This window comes from Canis lupus, chromosome 17 (assembly GCF_003254725.2).
Source record: "Canis lupus dingo isolate Sandy chromosome 17, ASM325472v2, whole genome shotgun sequence".
Classification (NCBI taxonomy): domain Eukaryota; kingdom Metazoa; phylum Chordata; class Mammalia; order Carnivora; family Canidae; genus Canis; species Canis lupus.
This window is the reverse complement of record NC_064259.1, coordinates 20,329,224-20,352,604: the sequence shown is the minus strand read 5'-3', so window position 1 is coordinate 20,352,604 and position 23,381 is coordinate 20,329,224. Positions and strand designations below refer to the sequence as shown.

The 23,381-nt window shown below is 57.2% G+C and overlaps 1 protein-coding gene and 1 long non-coding RNA gene across 5 annotated transcripts; one reads left to right on the top strand and one right to left on the bottom strand.

Moving 5' to 3' along the window:
• Window positions 1–501: 501 nt before the first annotated feature.
• Window positions 502–15,297, bottom strand: GAREM2 (GRB2 associated regulator of MAPK1 subtype 2). 4 transcript variants are annotated; one of them, XR_007402891.1, is made up of 7 exons: window positions 15,065–15,296; window positions 12,332–12,472; window positions 6,167–6,297; window positions 4,238–5,299; window positions 3,190–3,359; window positions 1,696–2,900; window positions 502–684 (listed from the first exon to the last, which is right to left on the bottom strand). XR_007402891.1 is itself a non-coding variant. In XM_025454455.3 (6 exons), the coding sequence occupies exons 1-6, from the start codon at window positions 15,174–15,176 to the stop codon at window positions 1,898–1,900; spliced, it is 2,619 nt and encodes an 872-aa protein (XP_025310240.3). In that variant the 5' UTR covers window positions 15,177–15,297; the 3' UTR covers window positions 502–1,897. The 4 variants fall into 4 exon arrangements, 3 of the variants coding, with proteins under 3 accessions (XP_025310240.3, XP_048951390.1, XP_048951391.1); XM_025454455.3 differs by having other exon boundaries at window positions 502–2,900; window positions 15,065–15,297; XM_049095433.1 differs by lacking the exon at window positions 12,332–12,472 and having other exon boundaries at window positions 502–2,900; window positions 15,065–15,297.
• Window positions 15,298–15,615: 318 nt separating this feature from the next.
• LOC112664674 (uncharacterized) lies at window positions 15,616–19,249 on the top strand. Its single transcript, XR_003139881.3, has 3 exons — window positions 15,616–16,198; window positions 16,351–16,401; window positions 16,822–19,249. It is a non-coding gene; the product is annotated as an uncharacterized LOC112664674 (long non-coding RNA).
• The last annotated feature ends 4,132 nt before the right edge of the window (window positions 19,250–23,381 follow it).

Here is a 23,381-nt window from a genome sequence, read left to right as displayed (position 1 = left end):
TGCCTCTGCTCCAAGTTGCTAGTACTTCAGATACCCCCTGGTCCCAGGGGGCAGGGAGCTTAGCTCTGGCTCTACTAACTACTCATGGTTGCTGCAAAGCCAGGCTAAAACCAAGTCATCTGTGCATTGGGATTTTCAGATGACCAGTAGAAAGTAGAGAATGGATCCTCTCACCAGAGCCATTAACAGGCTTCTTAATTGGGGGGTGTCTGGGAGAGCCTCAGGCAGGCATTTGGCCAGTGCAAGAATGTAAACGTGGGCCCTGGCTGGTAACACAGAACTTTCCACTCAGCAGCACTAGAAAGTAGGAATTACGTTGAGACACTGGTGGGAGCTGGAAGGTTCTTGTAGGAGAGGGGCTGAGGAGGGGCTTTTGGAAGGGAACCCAGGAGTGGGCCACATGCACACCCCATCCCAAAGTCCTCTTGTACCCAGAGGCCTACACATTGTGCCTGTCAGTTCTCAGGACCCTCCAGAGGAAGAGAGCATTGACACCCAGAATTTCACCCGCACTGCTGTTCAGTGCTCTAGCATTTATTTCACGAGTCCTTGAGGATTCACAGAGTGATCGGCAAGGAAACCCAATGCTTCAGGATCACAGTTTGTGTGCTCTACTTCCTGACTCCCTTCCCCTGGAGCGGAGGCATCTGCTCAGGGCATGAGCACCAGCATGGCTTCACTACTCTTAAGAGAAAAACGGAGGAAATAAATATCTAGGTAGGCTAGATAAGGCAGCAGAGAAGGCTGGTCCGTGTGGGGCCTGACACTAGTGGCATGGGGAGAGTTAGTGTGGTTCTGGGGCAGTGAAACCCGGAGAGCACAGGGGGATGGGTGGTTGTACACAACAGCCAGCCTGCTCCAGGCACAAGCAGATCGCCACGCCCAAGGTCCAGGCCACAGACACCCACTGCGAGGCACAGGAACACGTGTGGGAGGCCTGAGCTCCAGGAGCGGGGAGAAAGCCTGTTTCCCCAAACCACTGTGCTTTCTCTTTCCCACCCGTCCCGTGCCAGCGACAGAAAACCGGAGAGATACACCCTGTGTTTGCCAGTCAAACGAAGGGGGCAGGAGATGGGCAGAAGGCCACTTGCCTCTAGAACCCAGGAGCAGCTGACCTCAATGTACCTGCTCTTCCACTGAGAAGCTTCTCAGATGGGACCCGACCCGGCAGGACAGAAGGCAGAAGCCTGGGCACTAGAGACATCAGGGGAGCATCTGCCTCCCTTAACTAGATGAGCAGGTCAACAGCAGAGCTGTGCTCTCCCAGAGTCCTCACCCGTGAACCAGCGCACAGAGCTGGAGCCTCAGAGGGGCAATGGCACAGACCTGTACTGGATACACCTGTACTCGGGGCCAGGGCCCTAAGGGGAAGGGAAGGACAAGGGAAGGGCATCCCAGAGATAATGGAAAAGGCACCCAGACTCGGGCGACTTAGGCCAAAGGCCCAAGGAACACAGAGGAGAGAGAGGGCTCTTGGGAGATCTGTGCTTCGATTATGGGACATCTTCTTCTCTTGTCACTAACCTGAACCTACAAGCTCGAGAAGTGCAAGATGTCTGAAGCTCCACATCAAGACATGGGAGGATGTCAGGTCACCATGAAGGCCAGTTTTTGCCCCTCCCTACCATGGGAACCGCAGCAATGTGTCCCCAGGCCCAGGCGTGCACTGCTGCCTCCAACCCCCTCCCCACTTACTCTGCACAAAGGCCAGATGTCCCCATTTCCAAGCGTGTCTCCCCTGGATTCACTTCTGAGGGGCTGCCTAGCTGCCTCAGTCTGGCATAGATTCTCCTCACAGGCAGGACCCGCTCTGGCAGTGCTGTCCCCCCGCAGACCGTGGCTAACCCCCAGGGCCTCCGTGCAAGGATTCCAGTTGTGCAGCTACAAGCTGGGAACGTCAGATCTTGGGCCGCCAGCCTTTGATGAACTGCATGATCTTCTTGACCTGCAGCTTGGTGAGGTGGAAGTCATCCGCCAGGATATCCTCACTGAGCTGCACAAAGATGCTGCCATCAATGCGTTCTCGGGCAAAGAAGCTCACCACATCCTCTGAGAGCCCAATGAAACGGAGACTTCGAGAGACTTCTTCCAGAGAGAGCGCAGACAGGTCAGCAGGGGGCTGCCAGGAGGAGGCATCCCGGCCTCCCCAGCCCGCGGCCCCCTCCCGGGGACTGGCAGGAGGCCCCTCCAGGCGCCCTTGGGCCAGAAGGAGCCGTGCCCCACTGGCCTCGGGCCCCTGCAGGGCCACTGGTGACAGCGGGGTAGGGACCTGCCGCAGCACCAAGCCTTCCGGTTCAAAGGCCTTGGGGGGTCCAAGTGGAGAAAGGCAGGGTGCCCCCCCAGCTCTGGGCTCCTGACAGTGCAGCAGCTCAGGCTCTGGAGAACTGCCCTGGCCCAGCTCAAAGGGGTCAAAGGGCTCCAGGGTGGGCTCCTGCCACTCAGAGGAGGAGGAGGAGAAGGTGGGGGCCACGGAATAGGCCTGGCCTGGTGAGCCTGGGCCTGGAGAGAAAGCTGGGCTGGAGGTAGCCAGGGGCCCCGAGCTGGTTGTGGGCCCAGAAGAGGAGGCCGCAGAAGGGCCTGAGGGGTAGGCAGGCCCCGAAAAGGGGTTGAGGGCCCCAAACGGAGCAAAGCGTTTCTGGGGGTGAGCGGGCTTGAACAGAGGCGGGCAGCTGTGGTACGCCTTCACCGGGGGATCAGCCCCCAGGAGGGAGACCGCTCGACTGCCCAGGGGCTCTGCAAGGGCCCGGGTGGCCTGGCTGGGCTGCGTGGTCGACGGCAGGGGTCCCGGGGGCGGGCGGCTGGAGGCCTCGCCCGCCTTGCAGTCTCCCCATGTGCATGGGTAGCAATAGAGGGAGTAGGCGTCCGGCGACGGGGAGCCACTGGCACTGCGAGAACCTGCCCTGTGGGCGGAGAGACACACACAGGGAAGGTGAGGCAGCGCAGAGGGAGGCGCCCCGGGCTCACACACAGGACGCAGCGCACAGCTCTGCGGGGCCAGAGAGCGCCGCTGTGATCTCGGCACACGGGCGCCCGCCCGCTCGGGGACTGCTCGGAACCGCTCAGGGACCCACAGGCTCTGGCCGGCAGGCCTGGACTCTTCCTCTCCCTCGGTGCGGGCCCCCCTCCCCTCCTCCTTGCAACCGCCCCCCACCTAGGAAGGCCCAGCACCAAGAGAAGGAAGGGGCTCACCCATCCTGGAGGCCAGAGGAGTAGTAGGAGAGGCTGGAGCTAGGTGAGTGGACGGGCTGCAGCTTGGGGAAGCGTGGGGGCACCGGGGGGCTGCCCGAGAGCCGGCCGCCGCCACTGCCACCCCGGGGAGGCACGGGGGGTGCATTGAGCAGGCGACACTCCTCCTTCACCTGCAAGCAGAGGGCCACAGCTCCACACCCTGCCCTGAGCAGTGGACGCTCCTTATCTTCCCTGTCCCAAGCAGCCGGGCCAGGAGGGACTGACACTGACACGAGGCTGCCTCTGCCTTACCTGCAACTACTCACTGCCCACCCCACCCCCCAGCCTCTGCAGCCTGTTTCCCTCCAAGAGGGCCCACGACACGCACACCACCTCCTAGGGCCTTGGAAATCCACCATGACTGTAAGAACAAGAATACAAAAGTAGATGGAAACAGATAAGTCGACCTAGTAGTCCCTCCTTGAGGAAAAGGACAGTGGTGTGACAGGGAGAAGAAAGGGAAGGACAAGTCTCTACCATCTGGGTTCCTTCTTTATAAACCAAATACTCCTAGTGGACTCCCTGGGATGTTAATAGCTATTTTCCGGGACGAGTATGGTTGGAAAATTCTGCGTTAGGCACGACTAGGGTTCCTTGGCGCAGGACTTCTCAGAGCCTTTAATAAACCAAAGTTGTATGGCTCCAAAGTGAGGAGGGGGTGGGCTAGGAATCGCCCGCTGCGTCTTTCTAAACTTAATCCACCGTGGGACCTTCTTTCCACCGGACAACTGGCAGGACCCCCGTTCCGCGGAACCTTAGGGCTCATCCCAAATCCTCTCAAGCTAGGGACCTACGAGCGCCGCTGTCTCCAGTATTCCTTAGGACAATACGGCCCTGAGTCCTTCCCCTCCACTTCCCTCCCCTCCCGGCCCCGGTCCCCGTCCCGGTCCGGGGCTGGAGGCTGGGCCCGGCAGAACCTGCGTCTGGCTGACCGCCCGGCGCCCTCCCTGGGGGGCGTCCCCAGCTCGCTCCCGCCGGTCACCCTCGCGCCGACGCCGCGGCCACTCACCGCCTCGGACTTGGGAGGCACCGGAGGCGGCGGCGCCTCGGGCTCCAGGCGGGGCGGCCCGGCGGCCCCGAAGGAGATGAGATCGGGCCCGGGAGGCGGCCGGGCCCGGCCCTCGGCGAGGCCCTCGGCCGCCTGGTGCGTCCACAGCTCCTCGTAGGGGATCTCGGCGGGCGGCGCGGCGGCCTCGGCGGCGCTGGCCCAGTCGGGGCTCACGTACTCCTGGTCGCCGTCGCCGGGCGGGCCGGGGGCGCGCGGGGGCGCGGGGGCGCGCGGGGGCGCGGGCAGGCAGAGGCGCGCGCGGCGCGGGCTGGCGCAGTCGTCGGCCAGCTCCGCGGGCGCCTCGCGCACGGCCGTGGAGTACTCGTCGGGGTCGAAGCGCTCGCGGCAGTAGGAGGCGCTGTCGCGCACCAGGCGCTCCACGCGCGGGTCCCCGGCCAGCAGGCCCTGCGGCAGCGCGAAGCGCGGCGTGTCGGTGAGCAGCAGGAAGTGCAGCGGCGCCGGGCCCTCGCGGCGCAGCGCCAGCCCCAGCACCACGGTCTTGGAGATGATGCTGACCAGCTTGTAGCAGTGGCCCTCCCGCACCGGGTGCAAGTCGTAGGGGTTGCGCGGCGGCCGGCTGGGCACCAGCACGTTCACCGGGAGCCGCACGCGCTCGATGATGGCGCGCACCGTGTGCTCGCCCTCCTGCATCTGCAGCTCGAGCGGGCTGCGCGTGCTGAAGCGGCCCTGGCACTGGAAGGGCAGGCTCAGGCTCTCGTTGGTGCGGTGGTTCATGCAGATGAGGCAGGGCATCTTGCCTTTGATGGGCCTGGCGCCGCCGCCGCCGCCGCCGCCGCCCGCGGCCCCCGCGCCCCCGGGGCCCCCGCCGCCGCCGCCGCCGCCGCCCACCCCGGCCAGCGCCCCCGCCCGGCCCAGCTTGCGCAGCAGCGTGGTGAAGCGCGAGCGCTCCTTGGTGGTCTTGGCGCACAGGATCTCCGCCTGGCCCATGAGTGTGAGCTCGTCGCCCGCGTGCAGCGTGAAGTTGTACACCTCGCTGTCCTCGCTGAACTCGCCCGACACCACCTGCGCAGCCCAGAAGCCAGGCGAGGCCTGAGCCGGAGCCCCGGGGAAAGACGCCCTTCCTCGGGCTCACATCCCATCAGGAGGCCCACCTTCCCCGCCTGCAGAGGCCACAGGGCAGCTGTGCAACCTTGCATGAGCTACCTCGGGGTCCTACTCGCCTCACGTGATAACTCCTACTGGAAGACTTGTTCTATGTACAGCGATCGACTTGGAAAACATCCAGTAAATGACAACTTATATTATCGTTGTCTTTACAATTCCGGCACAATAATGCTCCATCCAGGGCAGCCCGGGGGGCTCAGCGGTTTAGCGCCACCTTCAGCCCAGGGCGTGATCCTGGAGACCGGGGATCGAGTCCCACATCGGGCTCCCTGCATGGAGCCTGCTTCTCCCTCTGCCTATGTCTCTGCCTCTCTCTCTCTCTCTCTGTGTGTGTCTCTCATGAATAAATAAAATCTTTTTTTAAAAAAATGCTCCATCCATTCAACAAGGCTTCTGTGAAGAGTAATGAATTGATGGATAAGGTCTGTAAACAGTAAAGAGCTATCTGTACACAAGTGGGGGACTGCTGGTACTGTGTCCCCAACCCCCACCACCAAAGCCACTACCCTTACACCAGTGGACACTAGGACAGGCTGCCCTGAAGGTCTCCAAATCAAGCATGATGCTCCACACACACTTAACTCCTGTTTCACCACCTTTCCAGAAAGTTCTGCAGACCAGAGGGTCCTACAACTAACCCTTCCATATGGCCCAATCATGCCAAATGCCATCCAGGAACTGCCAGAAGCCACACGGACACCTTCTGCCTAAGGGCAACCTTCTAACTAGTGTGGGGGCATCGTGCCTGGTGTGGCAAGGACTGACCTTGACACTGAAGGTGATGGCTTCCATCACAAAGATGCGGTCAGGGAAGACGCTGGCCACCTCCTCCACGCTGCTGAAGTACCTCACTGGCTCCCGCACATCCCGGGCCTGCTCCAGGAGCTTGAACTTCCCTACACAGGAGGAACATAGGCTGCTAGGGCAGGCCTGCCTGCCACTCCCTACTTCTGCTATCCTCAGCTCAGCCAGCCCCTCCAGAACGCAGGCAGGCAGAAAGGCACTAGTGGGAGGTGGCTCAAGGGTGAAGGTGAGCACAGACCCAGTATCTAGAACCCCATGGAGAGCGTGTGGGTAGCTGAGGAAGTTAGCAGCTGCCTGCCCAGAGAAATCCAGATGCAAACTGGCAGCCAAACACTTGCACACACCACTGGCCTCTAACCAAGCATCAGTGTGGTACTGGAGATGCTGCCTCCTATTTTTGTCCTAGTCCTTCTCTGACCTTCTGTGACCCTCAATGAGTCCCTTCCCCGCTCTGGGTCCTCACCTAGGAGGAGGGTGCAGGAGCAGCTGATTTGGGGCCCTGTCTGGATCTAGCATCCAGTGTATCAAGTGTGGGTTGCTGAGCATTGGGCAGACAGGGGCTTGGCCCCAGGCCTGGGAGGCCCCAGGAGAGCTGCTCAGACTCCACTCTGTTCCCAGACCCTGCCCTGTTCCAACATCTAGCCCCACCATCTCAGAGGCCTCTGACCTGAGCCCAGCAAAATCCCCTCCTTCGGAGCCTACACTCTAGGACTATTTGGGCTGGCTTGGCGGATGCCCTCAAAGGATATGGACTTTCCAAGAAGGAGGATAATCCATGAAGCTGACACCCTTGTGTAAACTGTCTCACCTCACTGGCTACCCATGTTTTATGTGTCCACCTACATGAGAGCAAGGACAGCTGTGAAACTCCCACACATCTGGATGGATGGCCTCTTCTCAGGCCTTCCACAGACAGAGGAGACTCTTAGGTGAGTGGCCAACAGGCCAAGGGAAGACAAGGTGGCTTTTTAGCTTCCATAGTCTTCCAGGTGGTTGCTACAGTCATGGTCCAGCATTTATTCATCCCACAAACATTTATGGGGGACCCTGTGGGTGCCAGATGCTGGACTAGACCCAACAGAGGGTGCAAATCTAGGTAATCCTGGAGGAATGGGTGTAACAGGGAGCCCCCAGTGATGGTGGGCTGGGGCCGGCGCTACGACGGACCCGGGGCTACAAAGCCAGACGACCACGGAGTTACAGGAAACCTTCCTGAGGGGATCTTTAGAATTATAAGAGTTTCACAGAACGGTCTACATGGAAGAATTGGTGCGGACTGCCAGCCCAAAAGGGGGAGTGCCCGTGCCCTGGACTTGAGGCAGGGGAAGCAGCATCCAGGGGATGAAAGGCTCTGAATGCCAGGCCAAGGCGGAGGAAGGGCTCTACTCAGTAAAAATGAGCCTTTGGCTTTCAGCTCAGAGGAAGCCAATGTGGCCGCTTCCTTCTGTTGTCCCTGCCACCAGCTGCCTCCACCATGCTGCCTAAATTCAACCCCAACAAGATCAAAGTCTTATACCTGGGGAAGTTGGTGCCACATCTGCTGGGTCCCCAAGATTGACCCTCAAATAAGCTGAGGGAGGACACTGCCCAGGCCAGCAGTGACTGCAAGGGTCTGGGGAGAAGAGGGACACTGACCCTTCGGAACTAACAGGCCCAGACTGAAATGGTACCTTCCGCCTCTGCTCTGATCATCAAGCCCTCACGGAACCGCCAAGAGACAGAAGCAGAAAAACCCGAGTCACAGTGGAAATGTCACTTTTGAGGAGATTGTCAACACTGCCCCATAAAAGCAGCACGGATCTTTAGCTAGAGAACTCTCTGGAACCATTAAAGAGATCTTGGACTGCCCAGTCTGTGGACTGCAGTGTTGATGGCTGCCACTTTCATGACACCAGGCATCAGCAATGATGCAGGGGGGATTGCCTGGCTAGCTAAGAACCAAAAAGGAAAGTATTTCAATAAAGGGTCACCTGACAGCCTCCTTCCATCCCCCAAAATAAAGGAAGAGAAAAAAAGAAAAAGAAATTAAAGCAATGACAGTGTTTTGGGCAAGGAAATGCCAAGATCCATGTTGAACTCTCTAAAGAAAGTGGAGCGGCCAGTCAGCCAGTGACAGTTCTGCTGCAGGGCTGGGACAGCGACTGAGGGAACAATGAAATGCAGCAGAGTGAGAGGTGCATGGAAGGAAGGCCCGGGTGGCAGATTAGGGGCAGGCAGGGGGAGGACAGGGGGCGGGTCACCAGCGTGGTCAGAAACGGAGCTGGGAACACAGACTCTTAACAAAAGACAACACACTGAGGTTTCCCAGGGGAAGGGGGGCAGGGGCCGGGGGAGATGAGGCCTGGGGATCCAGGCTCTTGGCCTGATGAACACCAGGGATGTAAGCGATGAATCACTGCATTCTACACCTGAAACTAATAGCACACTATGTTAACTGGAGTTGAAATAAAAATTTGAAACTACAAGGAAGAAAAAGGAAGGAAAAAAAAATGGACCTTGGCAGAACTGCTAACTGGGAACCTGGAAGTAACACGGGGGCAGGAGCCAGTCCTGAGGAGGCCAAGTGAGGCCCTCCAGGGGGTGAGCATGTGGGTGCAGGGCCTCAGGACTCCTGGTCAGTGGTACAGACTGGGGGCATCTGTGTGGCTCAGTCGGCTAAGTGTCTGCCTTCGGCTCAGGTCATGATCCTGGGGTCCTGGGGTCCAGCCCTGCATTGGGCTCCCTGCTTGTGCTCTCTTGCACCCTCTCTCAAATAAATAAAATCTCAAAAGAAGAAGAACAACAACAACAAACTGAAGGTCAGCAGCCCACAGGAGGGGTCTTCAGGTAGGCCAGGGAAGATGGCTCAAGGAAAGAGGAAGAGCAGAGGATCTCAATCCTACAAGTTCATTAGCAACCCTCTTCTGGGAACCCCCTTCCCAGAAAAATGCCCACAGTGTACTCCTGGCATGGACACCAACACCATTTTGTATACAGTGTGTGTGTTGGGGGTGGGGCGGTCCTGGATTCCCCAAAACCCAGCCAGCATCCCAAATGCAGGACCCCTCACCACCCCTCCCCAGTGCTGGGCATGAAGAAAGGAGGACCGAGGACAGAGCCCATCAGCAGAAGCAGGAAAGCAGGGAGACTGCAGAGACCGAAGGGCCAGTGGCGGGGAGAAAGGTGGAAGGCAAGTCCTGCCCTAACCACTGGGGGGAGCCCCTTGTAGGAAGATGTGCCCCGGCCCCACGGCTGCCGGGATGCAGGTGGGGATACAGGGGGAGGGCCCGGCAGGGAGCAGGGCTCCGGGGGTCCTGCAGGAGGACTTGCAGAGCTGCCACCTTCCGACCCGGGTGGCGCCCCCCCCCCCACCTGGGCTCGTCCCCCCAGCCACACAAGCCCCGACCCCCAGCAGCCTCGTGGGGAGAGCGGGAGCGAGTCGGGGCTGCAGCCGGGGAGGATGTGGCCGGCAGATCGATGTAACCATGGCAGCGGCACCAGCCTCGGCCGCAGCCCCCGCCCAGCACCGGTCATTACGGCGGGAGGAAGGAAGGAAGGGAGCCCTCCCGGGAGTAGGCGCTAGCCCCGGGAAGCCTTCACTCCCCCTGCAGCTTCCTCTCCTGCCTCCCCCGTCCTGAGACATCCAGGGCCCGCGGGCCTAGGGGCCTGCCCCTGCCCCTGCCCTCCCTGGCCCCGCGGCCCTGCTTCTCCCCCTCCTCCCAGCACCCGCGCCGGCCTCCGTTCCCTCAAGAATGGTGGATAAGGGACGCCTGGGTGGCTCAGCGCTTGAGCGTCTGACTTGGGCTCAGGGCGTGATCCCAGGGTCCGGGATGGAGTCCCACATCGAGCTCCTTGCAGGGAGCCTGCTTCTCCCTCTGCCTGTGTCCTGCCCCTCTCTCTCTCTCTCTCTCTCTCTCTCTCTCTCTTCTCTCTCTGTGTCTCTCATGAATAAATAAAATCTTAAAAAAAAAAAAAAAAGAATGGTGGATAAATGTACAGACTTGGGGGCCAACAGACCTAGTCGGGTCCCGACCAGCTGTGGGACCTTAGGCACACTAACGTCTGGAGGCTTCAGTGTTCGCATCTGTGAAATGGGAGCATACAGCTTAGCTCCCAGAGTGCAGGCCAACACTGACCAGACCACCTGGCCCCGCACCCAGGGCGGCGGGGGCTGCCTCGGGGCAACCAAGTTTTGCCGACTCTCCTCTCCCTCCTCTCGGGGTGCTGGGCTGCACACTCCCCTCCCCCGCCTTCCCTGAGAGGCTCTCGGTCCGCAGCCGCTGCCCCTGCCCACCCCATTATTAATTCATTAGGAGGAACTGGCGTGGGGTTGGAGCTGTGCTCTCAGCTTCCTCATCACCCCGCCCCTCCCGCTAAGGGGCCTGGCGTCCCCTCCCCCACAGAACCACCCACCGGAAAGATGCGATGGGGATGTGCCTCTCCTACAGGCCAGCTGTCACCCCATGACCCCATGGTCTGCATGCACTCAGGGGCACCAAAAGACATAGGGGAAGGGCTAGAAGCCTCCTGCACTTACTCTTCCCTAGGAGACTCTGTGCCTTGGTTTCCCAGATTCTCAATAACACAACTAACGAAGGACAGTAAAGTCACACTCTGTCACTGAGGACTTTCCCCAATTTTTGCTTTATCTCAAGACGAGGACCTGGGACCTCTTCCTGGACCAACACCAGATACCCAGCCTGGGAAATTTCTAGCAAACCTTCTCAAGGGCTCCCGGCGGAACCCCAGGTCAGAAAGACACTTGGGTTTTCTGTTTTTAAATGGGGTGTGAGGGTTACGGGGGTACCAACTTCGCAGGGTTGTTGTAGAGAGCACAAGCCTTTGTCTTAGTTCTGTCCTCCTTCTTCAGAAGAGACCCAGGAAGGGCTGGGGGTGGGAGGCAAGCTACTGAAGCTCCCGGAGCCTCAGTTTGTGAGCTAGATGGAGTTAATAAGTGGCTGTGAGGATAAAATGATGAAATGCTCAGCTCAGTGTCTGGAAGACAGCCATGTGTTTAACACACAGGAACTGTGCAATCCTGGGCTCACATGGGGGCATTGCTGGGATGGGGCCACGAGATTCCTACCCTGCCCACCCACGTGATGACACACTTGCACTGCTGGTGTGGTGCCAGCAAGCACCGGCCCAGGAGTCAGGTGACCTGGGTTCTAGCCCGAGCTCCGCTGCTTACTAGCCGTATGACCCTGGGCAAGTCACTTCCCTCTTAAACCATCTGTTTTACGATGTGTGAAATATAAGGGCTGGACTTTCCCTTTCCAGCAGAATCTTTTCTGCAGACAAAATCTGATATAGGATGTCAACATCATATATATAAAAGATAAAAGTAGAAATTCATTAGCATCATCTTATTTAAAAGTCTAAATTTTAGCATTCCCTTATAAGGTTAATCAATGAAAACAATGAGTTTAACATAAAAATTGGGAAGAATAGGATTAGAGCCGACCCATGCAGCTATAAATCAGCCTGAGCATCCCTGTGTTTCTGAGGAGTCTGGGTTGCACACTACTGAAAAGATTCTGGCCATATTTTCGTTGAGGGTCTGTACAAAAAAGGCTTAATGAGGCAGCTCATGGTACACACTCAAGGTCTCTAACGGGGAGTTAAGGTTTGATTCGTATCAATTTGAGAGTGTTGGTATTTTTTTAATCATTAGTTTAAGATCTATTTTAAAATAAAATGTGAACCAAAAGGTTTGCAACAAGAAACCCAGAACTCCCCAGAACAATATGAAAACCACTGGGCCCTTAGGCAGCCCCAGTGGCTCAGCAGTTTGGCACAGCCTTCAGCCCAGGGCGTGATTCTAGAGACCCGGGATCGAGTCCCATGTCGGGCTCCCTGCATGGAGCCTGCTTCTCCCTCTGCCTGTGTCTCTGCCTCTCCTCTCTCTCTCTCTCTCTCTCTCTCTCTGTGTCTCTCATAAATAAATAAATAAAAATCTTAAAAAAAAAAAAAAAAAACACTGGGCCCTAACCCTAACCACCCACTGCCAGCCAGTGGGCCCTCGCTCATCCCTGCTCATCCCTGGCTCCAAGGGCAGTCACCAACAGCTGCTCCCAAGCCCCACCTCCTACCGTCCTGCCTACACTCCCCAGGAGCTCTGTGTCATCTGTCCCTGGCTGGGCACACCTGGGTACTGCAGGGGGATGTCAATCTTGGGTCCGATGACATAGTGGCCCTCCTCCAGGGTATGGGCTGTCACCGTTGTCCACTGACGGCAGGAGTGAATGAGCAGGATGTCTCTCTCACTGACACCCTCGGCATACTCCCCTGGGAGGCGAAGGAAGAGGAAGGAAAGGTAAAGTGAACATTAGGAGGGGCAGAGAGAGTAGGGAGGCTGACTTCTTCACCAAGCCCCGGACTGGGACAGCTCCCCACAATCCCTGTCCAGGTCAACAATGCTCAAGGGACAGGCGGTCTGCCACTGTGGCTGCAGCGCTGTGAGTCATGCCCCATCTCCCAGGGTCCCAGCAAACAGCCCAGTCAGAGTCCTTCATTCACCACTGGCCTGGGCCACCTGCTGTCCCAGGCCCAGGGCTGCGTGGGGGCCAGAGAAAGGGGGGGCGCACCTCCCAGCAGATGAACAGCCCTGTCCTCCAGCCCCCAGGAGCGCTCGGATCCAAGCGGAAGTGGAAAGAGAGGTGAACCGAGAAAACAGGCCGCCTTTGCCATTGAGTGGAGGATGTCCAGGCACTCCCAGAGGGGAGCAGCAAACATGCTGGGGGCGGGCGAGGGCTTACTGGGCAGCAGACACTAGAGCTGGCCCCTAAGTCAGTGCCTAAGCCAGGCAAGGAGGGCCTTGGTTGGGGCCCACACAGGGCTGAGACAGGGCTATCCGCTGTGGGCCTCAGCTGAGGGCTCCCCTAGAGCCATACATCACTCAGGGCAGAAGAACAGCCTGGAGGAGCAGATTCCTGCCTCTCTCCCCAGCAGCCCCTTTGCACCCACTGCCACAGGGGGCTCCTACATTCAGGGGACCTCAAGAGAGAGGGAAGAAGGTCTCAGATACCCCCTAGCCCCTCTCAGAGAAGCTGTTTCTTGGCTCTCCCCTTTGTCAGCTCTTCACCCTCCCAGTCTCCGGAGCACAGTGATGAGGTTGGGGGCTGGGGAGGACTTGGATGGGGGGAGGGCCTAGTTCTGGGGGAAGCTGCATTGGGGCAGAGGTGTCGGGAGGGGCCTGGGCCCAGGAGGCTCCAATCCCAGCAACGGTTTCCAGGGGAGCAGGAGGGGCTGGCCCAGCTTCCAGGAGGCCGGTGGAACGGTCTCCTGGCTGCAGCTGGTGGGCAGGGAGGGGGTGGGGGACGCCTCCTTCCCAGCCCTCAGACACAACTTTAAATTGTTGCCACCCAACCCCATGGGAAGTGGTTTATCCTGATGACAGAGGGCTCCATGAAATACATGGGGAGGATGTGTCCATGGTTTGGTGGGGGCTGGCTCCTACTGTGTTGGAGGGTGCCCCAGCCTTCCTCCTCAGCCTCTAGCCCCTCCCCTCCCCTCCGGGAGCCCAAGCAGCTCTCCTACTCTGCAGCTCTTTCTAGAGCTCTCCAAAGCCCAGCCTGCCTTTCCACAGGGACACAGGCCACAGCCACACAGGGCACACATCAACAGCCATGGGTCACGGTCCCCAACAGTTGAGCCAGCACAGCCACCTAGCCCAGAGACAAGAGCCTGTCGCCCCACTGACACGGCTCAGTCTCCTCCCGCCGAGGGGCCTCTCCCAAATGGACAGGCGTAGGGGGGCTTTTAAGACTTCAAGACATACTTTTGTTCACCCATTCACACTCATGGTGACCCCAGCCATAGCCACCACTGTCACAGCTAGGCCCCCACACCAGCTGTCTATTTGCTCATCCAGTGGTTTGGTGGGCCCATTATGTTTGTTAAGCAGGAGATCTTCTTCCAAGGAGCTTGCATCCCAGCGTTAAGACAATAAACTACTCCAAGGGGTGTGGGGGGGGGCCTCAGGTCAGGAGTGCCAGAGGAGTCAAGGGACTCTAAAAAGCGGCCTGCCCAGACCGGAGAGCTCAGAAAGGCCCCCCAGGACGGGGTGCAAAGGGGGATGTGTGGGGAGTGGCCAGGGAGGACCCAGGGCCAGCCTAGCCACAGCAGCCTTGATGCTGACACTGACCTCGGGATCCCAGGCCGACGGCCCAGAGAGCACCACCACGACGCTGGGCTGCCGAGCACCTCTGTGGACGGCCCGGCCCGGAGGCCGCCTCGGGGGGCGACCCCGGGACAGCCTGACGCTGCCGGTGCCCGCTTTGGTGGCAGGAGGGCTGCGGCCCCACGGGGAGGAGCGGGCCGCGGCCGCGGGCCCCATTAGCATTCAGGGAAGCGAGTGTGCCAACGCGGGCCAAACCCCTATTCTTCTCACACACAAAACCCCCGGCCTGGCTGCCAGCCCCGGATCCCGCCCCTCCTCCAGCCGAGCGGCCCCCTGCCTCCAAACGGCCCCTCGCGGGCCCCCACGCGCAGCCCCGTCGGCAGAGCGCCCCGGGCCCCGGCAAGTGGGGCGCGACGTGGGGGCGGCCGGGGCCGGGCGGGGGGCGGCCGTGGGGACACCGAGTCCGAGGCCCGAGGGACGCGGGAGGGTCGAGGTGAGGGGCGGGAGACAAAGGACGGAGGGGGCGCGGCCGCGCGGGGGTCCGAGCCCGAGCCCGAGCCCGAGGCAGGGCTGCGCCGACGGGGCGGACCCCCGCCCCCGCCCCCGCCCCGCTCCCGCTCCCGGTCCCGGTCCGGGTCTCCAGGGAAGGCGCCGCCGGGGGCCGCGCGGGCCGGTGCCGGGGGCGGGGCGGGGGCCGCGTCCTCACGGCCCCCGACCTGCCCGGGAGCCCCCGCCCCCGACCTCCCCGCACCCCGTACCTGGCCCGAGGCAGGCGAGCGTGGGCAGGCGGCAGCGGCTGACGATGAGGTCGAGCGGGAAGGCGCCCATGCTCCAGCGCAGGCCCGCCAGCCCGGCCGCCAGCTTCTCCATCGCATGGGCGCCCCCGGGGGCCGCCGTCCCGGGGCCCCGACGGCCAGTCCCGCGCGGCCCGGGCTCCCGCGCCCGCCGCCGCCTCCTGGGGCCGCCGCGGCGCTCCCCGCCTGGCCGCCCGGCCCCGGCTGCGGCGTCACGTGGCCGGCCTCCCCGCGGGGTGCCCGCCCCCGCCCCCGCCCCCGCCCGCGCCCCCGCCGCCCCCGCCGCCCCCGCCAAGTCCCGCCTCCCCGCGCCCCCGCCCGCGCCCGCCCCTCCCCGGGCGGCCAGGTGACAGCTCGCGACCGAGGACGGCGGCGGGCGGCGCCGGGACTGCAGGAGGACGCGCGGCAGCCTCTCCGGGGGCGGGGCGGCGGGGGCGCAGCTCCCCCCCTGCCCGGTGCGCCCGCCCCCCGCCCCCGTGCCCCGCCCGCAGTCGCCTCCCCCCCGCCCGGGTCCCGCTCCGCTTCCCGGAGCTCCTGCCCAGAACCGGCCGCTGCGGCCCCGGCTTCCGGGCGTTGATCACCTCCAGCTCCACTCAGCCCGGCGAGGCCGCCTCATTAACCCCATTTTACCGATGAGCACACTGAGGCTCAGTTCAAGCGACAGCTCGGCCTTGAATCCCGGTTTGACCTCAAAACCTATTGCCTTCCCCGGTGCTCGCCCCTGAGCCCCCCCAAGCGCTTGCCGGGCTCCCAGCCCCTCTGACTTCAGATTTTCACGAGTCTCGTGGGCCGGGGAGCCCCCGCACTGGCGCCGCGCACCGGGTACAGCCGCTCGCGTTCCCCTCGGGAGCAGACTGAGGTCCGGGCAGGTCACCGGGGCTGGAGTCCGCTCGCTCAGGCGCAGAAGATCCCCTGTCCCTTGGCTCAGTCCCTTAAGTCGCTCTCCGCTTCTGCTGTCCTCGCCCGCTTCCAACCCCTCGGCTCAGCTCGGCCGCTCCTGAGGGAGGGACGCCCTTCCCAGAAGCTGCGGAGGCTCCAGCCCGGCGCCCGGCCGAGGCCTCCCTTGGCCGCTCCGCGGGTCTGCGGCGCCTCCTGCAGGTGATCCGGGCGGGTGCAGGCCCGCGGAGGGGCCCGGGGCCGCTAAGTAGGTCTAAGCCCCTAGGCTGGTCCTCGAGGGCTCCATGGACTCTAGTCCTCAGCCTTCCAACCCGGGAGACACCCCCTCACATGCACTAAACCCTCTCTTCCAGGTGACTGACCTCCCACACTGGGGATGGGAACCCCATGAGAAGCGGCACCAGGTAAGGTGAACCCCACTTCTCAGTGCCAAGAGGTGTTTCACATGACTCGATCCGTCTCCATCTTCAGCAGACAGTAGAAAGGGCAACTCCAAGAGCAGAAGTGCCCTGCTCCGAGATAACAGAACAGGAAGGCAGCGGGAGGACCAGGAGGCTGTGCTAACTCCACACCCAGGCCTGTGTGGCCCCCAGCCCCGCCAAGGCGGCCTCCCTGTGCCCACCGCCCAGAGGCTGAGCAGCTGGCCCTGGGTCACTTTTCCTTCAGCCACCGCGATGTGACAGCCTGTGGGGAGTGGGGATGAAGAAGGTAGAGCAAGGGGGAAATGCAGGCATGGAGGGGCAGAGGGGGAAGATGAGGAGGCCGAAGGAAGCAAGCGGGTGAAAGGAGCCTGACTTCGTCCCTCTGCTTTCCCTGCCCTGCAGGCTGTCTCGAGTGGGCTGACCACATCGTTTGTCATCCGAACGAGAACTCTTCTGAGAGTGAAGGAGGTGCTGAGTGGAACAATAGGCATAAACCAGACCCCAGGACAGCGGGTGTAAACCAGGACCGGGCCGCGTGGTCACCCAATCTCTGAAGGACGCCTCCGAGCCGCCTCTGAGTCTACCTCGGTTTCTCACACTTGGCACGCCAGCTCACCCCGGCTCACCCCGGCTCACCCCGGCTCACCCCGGCTCACCTGGCTCTAGACCTCAGTTTCCAGCTCTGCTTCCACCGCCCCAGTGGCATCCACAGGCCTTCCATTTCAACCCTTACACTTGCGTTTGCTCCTCTCTTACCTTCTATCCCAGCTAAGGAATGGCCTTTCACCTGGTCCCCCAATCTGGAAATCCCCTCACCCCTTATTTACATCCACCTGGTTAGAGTCCTGGTGAGCCTGCTTCTAGCCTGTGTCACACATAGCCCTTCCTCCTTTCCAGTCCTGCTGTCCCAGCCTGACCTCCGTTCCTCCTGCAGTCCTCTCTCCCTGAGGCCACCCTCCATTTTTCATGCCAAAAGCCCTACGGCTCTGGATTTTGGCTGAGTCAGGGACCACATAGGTGTGAAGCATCAGGCAGAACCACTTAACTGGTTGGACCCACTTACTAACTGATGTAGAATGTTCCAGAATCTCTCCAGGGCTTTTTGAATGATTGGCACATCTCGAGGGCCTGACACAAATGATTCGTTTGGAGCTCAGGAGCTGTGTCAGAAGGAACTCGATGCCACTTGTAAGTGACAGAAGGTAGATCTTAAAGGAGGCTTCTGGAAAGGTGGTGGCAGGACAGAGAGCCAGGAAGTGAGGTGAGGTGGGAAGACGTGCAGTAGAAAAGCCGGACTGAGCAGCTGGAGAGAGCCAGGGGCGTGGGTGATGTGTGACGCTGTGCCTGAGCTCTGCCGTCTGGGGGAGTCTGTGTCAGGCTGAGAGGTGGAGGCAAGGGCTGGGTGCCTGGGATCCCCGCTGCTCTGCTGTGGGTTCCACCTCAGGCCCCAGACAGGGCTGGCGGTGGCAGGTGGGAGGTGGCTCCCTACCGGCCGGAGGGGAGGACACGAGAGAGCTCAGTGGCCTGGAGGAGAGGACAGGGAGGGGGTCACAGCCCTGGCAGAGGCCCACCGTTGGCCCAGAGGCCAGGGGGTGGCAGAGGTTAGCCGAGCGGCCCGTGAGTGGGGCAGGGTGGTCAGTGGAGTCGAACGATGGCAAAAGGGGCCGGCAATGGCCAGGGTTGCGTGTGAAACAGCCCTCCCCAGATGGGATAGACAGCCCACGAACTGCGGGAGGCCACGGAACGTTGGGGTAAGCACCTCTGAGGATTCTAGGAAATACTGTATCCAACTTTTTATTTTAGAAAATCCAAAATGGGGCTCCTGGGTGGCTCAGTCAGTTAAGCATCTGCCTTTGGCTCAGGTCATGACCGGGGTCCTGGGATGGAGCCCCATGTTGGGCCCTTCTCACTCTCCCTCTCCCTCTGCCATTCCCCTTGCTTATGCTCTCTCTCTGTGTCAAATAAATAAATAAAATCTTTTTAAAAAAGAAAATTCAAAATGTGCACAAAAGTAGAGGTAATATTCTTATGAATCATCCAGGTATTTCTATGTACCTGCTTACTCTCCCTCCTAATTTTTTTTTAAGATTTTATTTATTTATTCATGAGAGACACACACACACACACAGAGGAAACGACACAGGCAGAGGGAGAAGCAGGCTCCGTGCAGAGAGCCTGATGTGAGACTCGATCCTGGGACTCCAGGATCATGCCCTGGGCCGAAGGCAGGCGCTTAACCACTAAGCCACCCAGGGATCCCAATTCATCCATTTAAAGTACACAATTTTGTTTTTTTGTGTATTCACCACATTGTGCCACCGTCACCATGATTTTGCCATAAATATTTGCATCTGGGCTGGGCAGCTGAGGGTAGCTGTACTGTCATTAGGCATTTCTAAGGCAAATAATACATGCCCATTAGAAACAATGCTTACAGGGGCCCATGGGTGACTCAGTGGTTGAGTCTGCTTTTGGCTCAGGGTGTCATCCTAGGGTCTTGGGATCGAGTCCCGCACCAGGCTCCCCATAGGGAGCCTGCTTCTCTCTCTGCCTATGTCGTTTCCTCTGTGTGTGTGTGTGTGTGTCTCTCACGAATAAGACACATTTTTAAAAAAATCTTTTAAAAAATGATGCTGGGATCCCTGGGTGGCGCAGCAGTTTAGCGCCTGCCTTTGGCCCAGGGCGCGATCCTGGAGACCAGGGATCGAATCCCACATCGGGCTCCCGGTGCATGGAGCCTGCTTCTCCCTCTCCCTGTGTCTCTGCCTCTCTCTCTCTCTGTGTGACTATAATAAATAAATAAAAATTAAAAAAATCTTAAAAAAAAAATGATGCTTATGAAAAAATCGTAATCATTTGGGAAAATCCTCATTGTATAGTGTTAACATAAAAAAGTCGGGATAGCATTTCATGAATAAATGAACCATTAAAAAAAGGCAAGTCAAAGGGAATGTGCTCTCACGTTTTTTATTTATTTTTATTTTTTAAAAGATTTTCTTTATTTATTTCATGAGAGACACGGAGAGACATAGGCAGAGGGAGAAGTAGGCTCCATGCAGGGAGCCCGATGTGGGACTTAACCTGGGACTCTAGGTCACTCCCTGAGCAGAAGGCAGACACTCAACCACTGAGCCACCCAATGCTCTCATATTTAAAGTGTTTTTGTGTCTATGTCATGGAATAAATGATACTGTCTCTCTAATTTTGAAATATCCAAAGTTTTATGTAGTGAAGAGTCATTTATTTGATCACTTGAAGCCGGTTTAAACTTTACAAATGAGGGAGTAGGACCTGATGGGCTCTGAGGCCCTGCCTGCCTCGAAGGTCTGGGGGTTTGAATATTCTCCAAGCAGGCATCCACTGCCCAGCAGAGGGAGCAGCGGGGCCTCACAGCCAAGCCCGCCCCCGTGGGTGCGTAAAGGCCTGCCGCTGCCGGCAGAGCGGGTCATCGGGATGGTTCTGGGAACAGCTAGACCCCCACAGCAGGACACCGCCAGCTTGCCTCCTCACAGGGCACCCAGGGAGATCACCATCCTGTGCCTCATTCAAACTGTTACTTTGGTAAAATTAATTCTTTCAAAAAAGAAAAAAAAAAAGACATTCTTTCATTACCTCTTTATTGCAAATTTAGGTATTTATTACTTGCACTAAACAAACATAACCTTTTCACTTATTTAGAATTGTCTTTCATTTCACTCACAATCACTAATTTCCACAAATATGTAGTTCCAACATTTTGTTCAACCTCTGTGTACTGTTCTCCTTCAGATTGTCTTTTGCAATATTAAGAATCAGACAACTTATGTGTTTTTTTTTAAAATTTTTTTTTTTAATTTTTATTTATTTATGATAGTCACAGAGAGAGAGAGAGAGAGAGAGGCAGAGACACAGGCAGAGGGAGAAGCAGGCTCCATGCACCGGGAGCCCGATGTGGGATTCGATCCCGGGTCTCCAGGATCGCGCCCTGGGCCAAAGGCAGGCACCAAACCGCTGCGCCACCCAGGGATCCCAGACAACTTATGTGTTAACCAACTAGAATTTAAATAAAAGCTTGAAACAAACAATGAATACATGGGGCTCCTGGCTGGCTCAGTTGGTAGGGCTCATGACTCTTGATTTCGGGGTCATAAGTTTCAGGCCCACATTGGGTATAGAGATTACTTAAAAAAATTTTTTTAGGGCAGCCAGGGTGGCTCAGTGGTTTAGCACCACCTTCAGTCCAGGGCGTGATCCTGGAGCCCCAGGATCGAGTCCCGAGTCCCACGTAGGGCTCCCTGCATGGAGCCTGCCTCTCCCCCTGCCTCTGTGTGTGTGTGTGTGTGTGTGTGTGTGTGTGTGTGTGTGTGTGTGTCATGAATAAATAAATAAAATCTTTAAAAAATATTTTTAAATCTTTAAAAAAAAAAGCTATCCCAGGGAGCAACTCCAACTATGCCATCACACGGATTCAGAATTGTGATTGTGTCCTCAGATGTCTGTCAGCTGACAAATTTTCCAGTTGTTCATTGCTACTGTATAGGAATACGTTGATTTGTATATATTGGCCTTTGACCTTCTTAAAATCACTTACAAGTTTTCATATCTATTTTTGTAGATTCCTAGGAATTTTCTATGCACACGATCATGTTGTCTATTTAAATAAAGACAGTTTTGATCGTCTCCAATCTGTTTGCCTTTTATTTTGTGCCTAACTACATTGGCTAGGACCTCCAATCCCATGTTGAATTGGAGAGGTGAAAGTAAACATCTTTGCCTTGTTCCTGATTTTCTAGAAGGAAAGTCTTCCGTCTTTCAGCACTGAATACAATGTGAATTGTGTGTGTGGGGGGGTTAATTTTATTTATTTATTCATAAGAGACACACAGGGAGAGAGGCAGAGACCTAGGCAGAAGGAGAAGCAGGCTCCATGCAGGGAGCCCTACGTGGGACTCGATCCTGGGACTCCAGGATCATGCCATGGGCTGAAGGCAGGCGCTAAACCTCTGAGCCACACAGGCATCCCTGTGGGGGGGGGGGGGGGTTAGGTGACTTTTATCAGGATGAAGAAGTTCCCTTCTATTCCTACTATTTTTTTGTTTTCTGTTTGTCTCCTCTATTTTTTGTTTCTCTGGTTCTTCCTTTCCTGCCTCTTTTTTTCTTTTTAATATATTTTTTTAAAGATTTTATTTATTTATTTTGAGAGAGAGCAGGAGCAGGAGGGAGGGGCAGAGGGAAAAGCAGGACTCTAGCTGAGCAGGAAGCCTGACATGGGACTCAGTCCTAGGACCCTGAGATCATGACCCCAACCGAAGGCAGTCACTTAACCCACTAAGCAGTCATCTTAATCTTTTTTTTTTTTTAAGACTTTATTAATTTGACAGTGAGAGAGAGCACACAAACAGGAGGAGCAGCAGGCAGAGGGAGAAGCAGGCTCTCCCTGGAGCTGGAGCCTGATGTGGGAGTCGATCCCAGGACCTTGAGCCAAAGGCAGACACTTAACTGACTGAGCCACCCATACACCCTATTTTCTCTTTCTTTCTTTCTTTCTTTCTTTCTTTCTTTCTTTCTTTCTTTCTTTCTTTCTTTCTTTCTTTCTTCTTCTTCTTCTTTCTTTCTTTCTTCCTTCCTTCCTTCCTTCCTTCCTTCCTTCCTTCCTTCCTTCCTTCCTTTTTCTTTCTTTCTTTCTTTCTTTCTTTCTTTCTTTCTTTCTTTCTTTCTTTCTTTCTTTCTTTCTTTCTTTCTAAGATTTTATTTATTTATTCATTAGAGACATAGACAGGCAGAGACATAGACAGAGGGAGAAACAGGCTTCCTACTGGGAGCCCTGGGAGCCCAGGCATCATGACCTAAGTCAAAGGCAGACGCTCAACCACTGAGCCACACAGGTGGCCCTATTTTATTTTTTCTATTGGCTTTTTAGCTATACTTCTTTCCACTATGTGTGCATGGCATGTGGTTGTTCTAGGGATTACATTATTCATTCTTACCTTTTAACCCAGTACCGCTTCATACTAACTTGTAACCTATATTATTTTTTTTTTTTTAGATTTTATTTATTTATTTGTGAGAGACACAGGGAGAGAGAAAGAGGCAGAGACACAGGCAGAGGGAGAAGCAGGCTCCATGCAGGCATGGGAGCCCTGCCCTGTATGACTCTTTAAAGTAAAAGTGATGACACTGTGTTGGGGGTTAATAAGATATATGTAGATGGATTCCACCTCACACTATAGTATATGAGTGAGGGGACAGATGGATCTATAGGTTACAAGGTAGGGCAGCCCCAGTGGCTCAGCGGTTTAGCGCTCCCTTCAGCCCAGGGCGTGATCCTGGAGACTGGGGATCGAGTCCCACGTCAGGCTCCCTGCATGGATCCTGTGTCTCTGCCCCTTCCCTCCATCTCTCGTGAATAAATAAATAAAATCTTAAAAAAATAATATAGGTTACAAGTTAGTATGAAGCTTTTTAAATTTTATTTATTTATTCGTGAGACACACACACACACACAGAGAGAGAGGCACAGACACAGGCAGAGGGAGAAGCAGGCTCCATTCCATGCAGGGAGCCTGACGTGGGTCTCCAGGACCACACCCAGGACTGAAGTGCCACTGAGCCACCCAGGCTGCCCATAAATAAAATCTTAAAAAAAAAAAAGTCATACATATAATAATGAAATTAAGATGAAAATAACAGACATTTACATTTACTCACTGATGGTCTTTATTCCTCTCTGAGGATCTAAGTTTCCATCTTTTTTTTTTTTCCACAGTTTTGAGCACATACGTATTTATTTGTGGGGTCCATCTTTTTTTTAAATATTTTATTTATTTATTCATGAGACACGAGAGAGAGAGAGAGAGGCAGAGACACAGGCAGAGGGAGAAGCAGGCTCCACGCAGGGAGCCGTGGGACTCGATCCCGGGACTCTAGGATCAAGCCCTGGGCAGAAGGCAGGCACCAAACTACTGAGCCACCCAGGGATCCCC

Excerpts from the sequence above, each read along its gene's own strand:
- GAREM2 (XM_025454455.3), bottom strand. The coding sequence starts at position 15,176 with ATGGAGAAGCTGGCGGCCGGGCTGGCGGGCCTGCGCTGGAGCATGGGC. Across the intron at positions 5,300-6,166 it reads CCATCACCTTCAGTGTCAAG|GTGGTGTCGGGCGAGTTCAG; the intron begins GTCAGTCCTTGC and ends TGGGCTGCGCAG. Across the intron at positions 3,360-4,237 it reads TGCCTCCCAAGTCCGAGGCG|GTGAAGGAGGAGTGTCGCCT; the intron begins GTGAGTGGCCGC and ends CTCTGCTTGCAG.